Source organism: Corylus avellana, chromosome ca11 (assembly GCF_901000735.1).
Source record: "Corylus avellana chromosome ca11, CavTom2PMs-1.0".
In the NCBI taxonomy this organism is placed as follows: Eukaryota; Viridiplantae; Streptophyta; class Magnoliopsida; order Fagales; family Betulaceae; genus Corylus; species Corylus avellana.
Genome location: NC_081551.1, coordinates 4,195,160 through 4,202,820, shown reverse-complemented (window position 1 = coordinate 4,202,820; position 7,661 = coordinate 4,195,160). Strand labels below are relative to the sequence as shown.

At 32.6% G+C, this 7,661-nt stretch overlaps 1 protein-coding gene across 1 annotated transcript in view; it reads right to left on the bottom strand.

Annotated features, from left to right (window-relative positions):
• Nucleotides 1-6,556: 6,556 nt before the first annotated feature.
• The window catches only part of LOC132165895 (annexin D2-like), a 10,179-nt gene continuing 9,074 nt past the window's right edge, over nucleotides 6,557-7,661 (bottom strand). Inside the window, exons 3-4 of the mRNA XM_059576593.1 lie at nucleotides 6,969-6,980; nucleotides 6,557-6,853 (exon numbers count right to left, since the gene is read on the bottom strand). Coding sequence (XP_059432576.1) covers nucleotides 6,557-6,853; nucleotides 6,969-6,980 — 309 coding nt within the window. The remainder of the gene's footprint in view (nucleotides 6,854-6,968; nucleotides 6,981-7,661) is intronic.

The following is a 7,661-nucleotide window of genomic DNA, read 5'->3' as shown; positions in this document are numbered from 1 at the left end:
ATTTAATAACCGTTGATGCGGTTACGGTTAGCTATTTTTGTCAATAACTGCTAACCGTAACAACATTAACACCCCTAAAAAATAAAATGTTAGAGAGTTGACCTTTTTTTTTTATGAATAGTAATTAGCTGTTGGCAAACGGTGCCCAAGTGATTATGCCATGCACAAGTGAGAAAAAGTTCAGCAGGTACTTTAAGAAGTGTATCAAAAGTCATGATTGGGTGCCAAGAATCTTTTGAGGATCCCGTTAAAATACTCATGATGGCGTTACATTTCCTTCTCTGATTGTTTACTCACTGTGATTTGGAATGATGAGTGATTTTTTTCCCAAATTCTCAAGCAGGAAAGAAAAAACAATGGGGAATCTGAGAAAAAAAAAAAAAAAAAAAAACCACTACAGTTAAGAAAATACGACAGGAATGCAAGAATCAAATGAAACTAATTGAACAATTACTCTCTTACATCTTTTTTTCTTTTTCTTCTCTCTTTTTTTTTTTTTTTTCACTAGTATCATTAATAATCACCATAACCTCTAAGTACATTGTCCATTACAACTTTTCTTTAATCACCCAATTATACAAATATATGTCCATCTAAATGACATTGCCCTATGGCTTCGAAATCCCATCACTACCTTCCATCGTCTCGCTAAGTACTATCGCTAATTAGATCTGTTGTTTTACAAGTAAAAATTATGTAAATCCACAATTTAATAAGTGTAACACCAACAAAACGAAACTTAGACATATATAATGAGCTCATCTTGTGTCATTTATAAAAGACACATTATCATATATATATATAAAAGCCGAGTTTTGACGTAGAGAGTGCTTAGAATTACGACACGTGTCCTAAACCCATGTTTTAGAGAGTGCATATAATTGCAACACGTGGCGTTATAAAGAATGAACAAGTTTTGTGCATTTCAAACCTAGAGGTTTTATTCGTAATGCATTTAATTATTTTAATGAAGAAAACAAAAGGTTCTGAAATTCTCTCTCTCTCTCTCTCTTTATTTGTAATATATTTAATTGTCTTATGAAGAAAACAAAATGTTTCCAAATTTTCTCTTTCTCTCTCTATTTTTCTTTTTATCTTCTCTTACTTTCTGTTTTCGTTTGTGTCCCTTATATTTTTTTCAAATTTATATATTATTTTTATTCAAATATATATAAAAGCCGAGTTTTAACGTAGAGAGTACTTAGAATTACGACACGTGTCGTGAACCCATGTTTTAGAAAATGCCTATAATTGCGACACATGGCGTTTTAAAGAATGAACAAGTTTTGAGCACTTAAAACCCAGGGGTTTTATTTGTAATGCATTTAATTATTTTAATGAAGAAAACAAAAGGTTCCGAAATTCTCTCTCTCTCTTTATATATCAATATTGTGAGACAATTAAAATGTAGGAATTTTATTTGTAATATATTTAATTGTCTTAATGAAGAAATATTATTTGTATTGAAATAAGATAGATGATTTATTTGATTGTATTAAATCTTGATTGAAAGACCAATTTTTTTAAAGAGTAAACCGATTTTTTAACTCATTATTTTAAAAATTGAACGGTTCATATTTTTTCTCTCTCTATCTCTCTTTTTTTCCTCTCTCTCTCTCTCTCTCTCTCTCTTTTCTCTCTACAAGTCATTCACTCTCATTCCACATCTCTCTCACTGGTTCATATCTCTCTCTCTCTCTCTCCTTTTTTTTCCTCTCTCTCCACGTCTCTCTCTCTCTTAATTTCAAAGAAAAAGACATCTCTCTCCCTCCACTCTCCAACATTAATATCTCTCCTCTTTTTTCTCTCCATCTCTATCTTTCTCTTTCTCCACTCTCCAACATTAACAAAAACATAATCTATTGGCCTAAAAATTCAAATTGGAGGTAATTATTCTTCTTAACCTTTTTTTTTTTTTTTTTCTTCAGACCAACAATGTTTTAACATATTCTAATTTATATAAATTAAACTAAAATTAAAAGTCTTATGTTTTAATTCATTTGAATGGTTATAGATTTTTTTTTTTTTGTGTGTGTAATTTACTCGGATTTTCAAGCATATTTTTAAGGTTTTTTTTTTTTTTTTTCTCTCTCTACTTTTGAAAGCAATATTATTTTGCCTTTTATTTTTAATATTCATAATTATATAGGTTTTATTTGTATTGAAATAAGATAGATGATTTATTTGATTGCATAAAATCTTGATTGAAAGATTTTGTTTTATTTTGTATTCATAAATTTTTTCTCTCTCAAATATTGAGAATTATGTGAATTTTATTTGTATTTAAATATAACCTTTAGCATGTCTTTTTATTGAAAGAGTGATAATTGATTTTTTAACATGATTATTTTAGCCTGTAATTAATAAAAAAAAAATGAAGATGCGTTTAAGTTTTAAAATCAAAGATAATAAAGAACCCTGCGCATAACACGAGTTATATGCTAGGGTATCTATGTATAAATAGATACATAGATACTTCTTCTTCACTTTTGTAGAGGTAACCAAAAAGAATTTTCCTTCCAAAATGCTTCTTCTTCATTTTTGTAGAACGCTTATCATATCATTTTTTGATTTATCTTTGTGTATCTATGTATAAATTCTTCACGAGTGTAAATTAATTATTTTTATGTTTGTTTCTCTAGAAAGTTTCATTGTATTGAAATATAATAGGTATCACACCAACAAGATTTTATGTTTTAATTCATTTGAATATTTTATTAGATTTTGTTTTTTCTTCGTTTTGTGATTTACTCAAATTTTCTAACATTTTTTGGAAGTGTTGAAAGAAATTTATTTGATTGCATTAAATATTGAGTGAAATGTGTGTTTTATTTTGTATTAAAAAGAAGTGAGAAGATTTTGTTTATTTTACTCTGTATTTTTTCTAAAATGATTAGAACTTTATGGATTTTATTTGTATTACAATATAATAAATATCACATCAACAATATCAGAGTTTCCTACTAACTTTCTATTAATATTTTGATCATCAGAATTCAAGTTTCCTTCTTGCTATTTTTATTTTTTATTTTATACTTTTCATTAAGTAGATGTTTGGTATATTTCAAAAAAAAAAAAAAAATACATGTTCAGTACAGTAATTTACTGGTGTATAACCTTTAGTATGTATTTTCACACACACATTTTAACTTATAATAAAAAGTAAGATGAGATGCGTTTAAGTTTTGAAATTAAATTATAATGAAGAATCCCGTGCATAGCGCGGGTTACATGCTAGTTGTTAATAAGAAGGAAGAAACAGTGAGAGTTTGTTTTACTTCATTTTTTTCTCTTTCTCCTAGAAGTCTAAATTATCTAATCAACGGCACACATATCACCATAATAAAACGCATACAGAGAAAACAAATGTAAACCCCTCAAACACTATCATGTAAAACAGAAAACCCACTTTGTTCATCTGGATACTAATGAAATTAAGAGTATCAGAACGTACCATAACAGAATGAGAATGAAATCCTTGAAATGGAGAGAAACTTGCTAGTGCTTGAAATTATTTTGATCATATTCAGTCACATGTCACATCAGATACCCAGTGTTGATCCCTTTTCTTCAACAACAGACATGTGAATATGAAAGAAAAGGGATCGAGGAAAAGTGATCAACACCGAGTATCCGATGTGACATGATCAAAATACAACAATCTTATGCAACACCGTGAGATATGGAGTAAAAACAATTCTATAATAAAAAATTGACCACTAGACCTGGCATCAGCTACATGGTGTTGATCACTTTTTCTTAACCCCTTGCCTTGACATCTGATATCTAACTTTGGGGTTGATCACTTTTCCTTAACCCCTTTTCTTCAAAATCAGATGACCCCCTTCAGTTTTGCCCTTTTTCCCCCTTTCCCGCATTGATTAGACCAAAAAAAGATAATCCCCTTGAGACCTCTAAACATTAGTCACATGCCACATCAGATACCGAGTGTTGATCCCTTTCCCACATTGATTAGACCAAAAAAAGAAAATCCCCTTGAGACCTCTAAACATCAGTCACATGCCACATCACATACCCAGTGTTGATCCATTTCCTTCAACAATGTTAAATTACTAATTATCCCAAAAGCTTAAGCTTTTAGAATAACGGGTGATTTAACATGGTATCAGAGCCAAAGGTCCAGGGATCGAACCTTGGCTTCGTCATTTCATCCCCCATTTCAATTAAATATTTCACATGTTGGACCTCACCTATTAAAAAAAAAAAAAAAGAGTTTGAACTCACACGTGGGGGGGAGTGTTAAAGTAAACTTTGACTCCGTCAAATCACCCCCCATCTAAATTAAATATTTCACGTGTTGAGCCTCACCTATTAAAAAGAAGTTTGAGCCTACACGTAAGGAAGAGTGTTAAAGTATTGATTAAATGATTAAATTTACCTCTTCCTATCAGCTTAAACTTTTGAGATAACTAGTGATTTAACACGATATCAAAGCTATTTCAACAAACAACAATTTCAACAAACAACATACACGTGAATGTGAAAGGAAAGGTATCTGATGTGACATGATCAAAAGACAACAATCTTATATTTTGAAAAGGAAAAGGTTGACAAAGAAAAACAGGCTCTATGGGAAACTCCCACGAAGACCGAGGGCCGAGGCTAACTCCTTTATAAAGTACATGAGCATACTATAGCAAGGCACTCGCAAAATAAGGAAGCGCAGTTTGAGTCATCCCCTTTTAGCTTACACCAAAAATGAATATTTTCACACATTTGCTCCAACTTGTTGAGAGATTTCAGCCCCAAAGGCTGCAGTCACCTCCCGACCTAGAGGCAGGCGCTCAACCACTTGATTTGGAAGTGCATAACCATATTAGAGATTGGGCTAAGATAATGGTCACCTTTTGCCTAGCATTGGCACCTGCAATAGCTCTCACATATGCCCAAGTTCACTCAAAATACTCTCCAATGTTCCACGTGCTCTCTTTCGAATGCTTGTTATGCTTTGCTTCTTTCTTCGTCAGCGAATTCATGAATTCCAAGTTTCCTGTGATAGTGCGAGTGCTCGACCGAGTTGGTATCTTCTTTGCAGTGATAGCTTTCTTCACAGTTATTACAATTCAATTTCCTCTGTGGCTCCAAATTATCACTTGGCTAGTCTGTGCCATTTCCTTCCTCGCAGTTTTACCACTTTATATCTATGAAATTACAATGCTAAATGCACCCTAATTAAGTAGAATATTAGCGGTTGGCTTGTTGTTTTGTATGTAATAAGAGATATGCTAACAGGGTGATTTTAAATTTGAAATGTAGGAAAATGGGAGAAAAATCAAAAAAGAAAAGAAAGCATTTTCCATGTAATAAAGCTATAATATTAGACATATGATCCTTTTGTCTCTATATCTCAAGGATGACGGATCTCACTCTAGGTGTTCTTTATGAGCATTGGCAACAGACAAACTATAACCCATTCTCTTTCCTATATATATGAAAAATTAAAAAAAAAAAAAAAAATCACAAAAAGTCACCTACAGCAGTTACCCTAAACATTGGGAATGCTACAATACTACCCAATGTATAGGAAACCAAAAGAGCTTTCCTATACATTATTTTAATATAAATATTTCTCTTTTTTCTCTCATCTTTTATCTTTTTGCCTTTTATTGGAATTCGGAATTGTGTTGGAATTTTGTAAAAAATTGGAGGGCAGGTACAAAACTTGTATTTTGTAAAGAAATAATATTTTAATGATATAGGAAAATGTAAGAAAAGCTAATGTGAAGTATATTTATATAGGGAAACAAAAAGTAGTTTTATTTTCTAAACTTAAGGAAATGGAAGCTGCTGCTAGTGCTCTTTTAGTTCCTTACCTTCTAGCCGGGTTGACCCACGGGTCTCATGGGTCATCGGGTTGGATCGTATATGGACTGGGGCGGGGCAATTGAAGGGCAAATCTGCTGGTTAGACTCTGTGCAAGAACTGGATTGTGGTTGAGAACGAGGCACTGGGTTTAGGAGCTGTGAGTCCAATCCTCATGCCTGTGACTTTCAATTTGTGAATATGAGTTGTTGTTTAGGTTTCTAATTTGCGGTGGATCAAGAAGGCTAAGGTTCCCTTTTTTTTTGCAAAATAGACCCCTGGCATTGCCCATTGACTTCGAAACCCTATCACCACCTCTAGTCGTCTCTCTAAGTACTATCGCTAGTTAGATATGTAAAACAAATTGTTTTAAATCCACGACTTAATAAGTCTATCACTAAGACATTATCTTGTGTCATTTATTAAAGACACCTTATTGTTAGAAGGAAGAAACGTTGAGAGTTTGTTTTACTTTATTTTTTTCTTTCTCCGAGTATACATTATCTAATCAACGGCACGCATTTCACCATAATAAAACGCATATAGAGAAAACAAATGTAAAACCCTCAAACACCATCCGGAAACTAATAAATTTAGAGTATCAGAACCATAATACGACGTACATCCCAAATTAAAGACAACATAAACTACGTCCAAAGCAAAAACAACTTGTCGCAGGTAACATAAACGACATCCATATATATGGAACAACAACTCAAACCAGCAGCATTTCTCATGCATCGCCATGTCCAATCAATGCGAGAAGCATTTTCTCATAGTCTCCAGAAGTGTCTTTGGCAATTGCATGATCCAGAGGAACGCTGTTCCTCCGATGGTATTCTTCTTTGATTCTTTGCATGTCAACCTCCGCTCCTGTGGCGACCACTCTTGTAAGAGCCCATTCATCTGTCCCCAACTTGTTGATTGCCAGCCGCAGAAGCTTCTCAAAATATTTCTCAGGGCAGGTCAAGCACTTGATTGTTGCTCTCACTAATTTCAGGTACTCGTCATCAGGATCACTCTTCAAATCCTGCAAACAGCCACCCATTATCGCTTTAAAAAGCAGCAGATAATCTTTCAGCATCTTCAAGCCTCTAATTAATCCAAGACTTAACCGTTGCACTTTAATAAGTTTTTACTATTACCTTTGACGCACTCTAAAAATTGAGAAAAATATAAAATGAGTGTGGTTACACTGATTTGCATATAAGCTCATTGTCTATTAAAATGTTCATAGAGGTCCCTGTAATATGCAAAAATAACAATAGGTTCATGTACTCAACTTTTTTCTAATTTTTTTTTATGGAAACCATCAAATCACAAATACGTCTTATGGGTGCCACGTGTCATAATTTGATTGATGCTGACGTAACATTTGACGGTTTCTGTCTAATGGTTTCTATCAAAAAGTTAGACGAAAGTTGGGTGAAAAGACTTATTTTTGTATACTACAAAAACCTCTTAAGACATTTTGATACCACAAGCTGCAAGGAGCTGATTGTAAGTCAATGTAACCACATGAATTGATTTTGTATTTTTCCCATAAAAATTTGAAAATCATAAGAAAAATTTCTTGTAAAGCCTTAAGCAGGAATATGTTCTCCTGTAGTTGCTCCAAGCACACCCTTAGGTAGTCATTATATACAAAAAAGTAATGTTCAAATTTTACCATTGCAATTCAATGTCTACTAATATTAAAGACAAGGTAACTTCTTGTTAGGGGTGAATACTAATTTCAGAAACACAGCGGAATTAGTCTACTTGTTTTTGTACAAATTAAATAGTCACACTAGCACCCAAAAATAAGCTCACAATGCAAAATAATAATCAAGTAACCC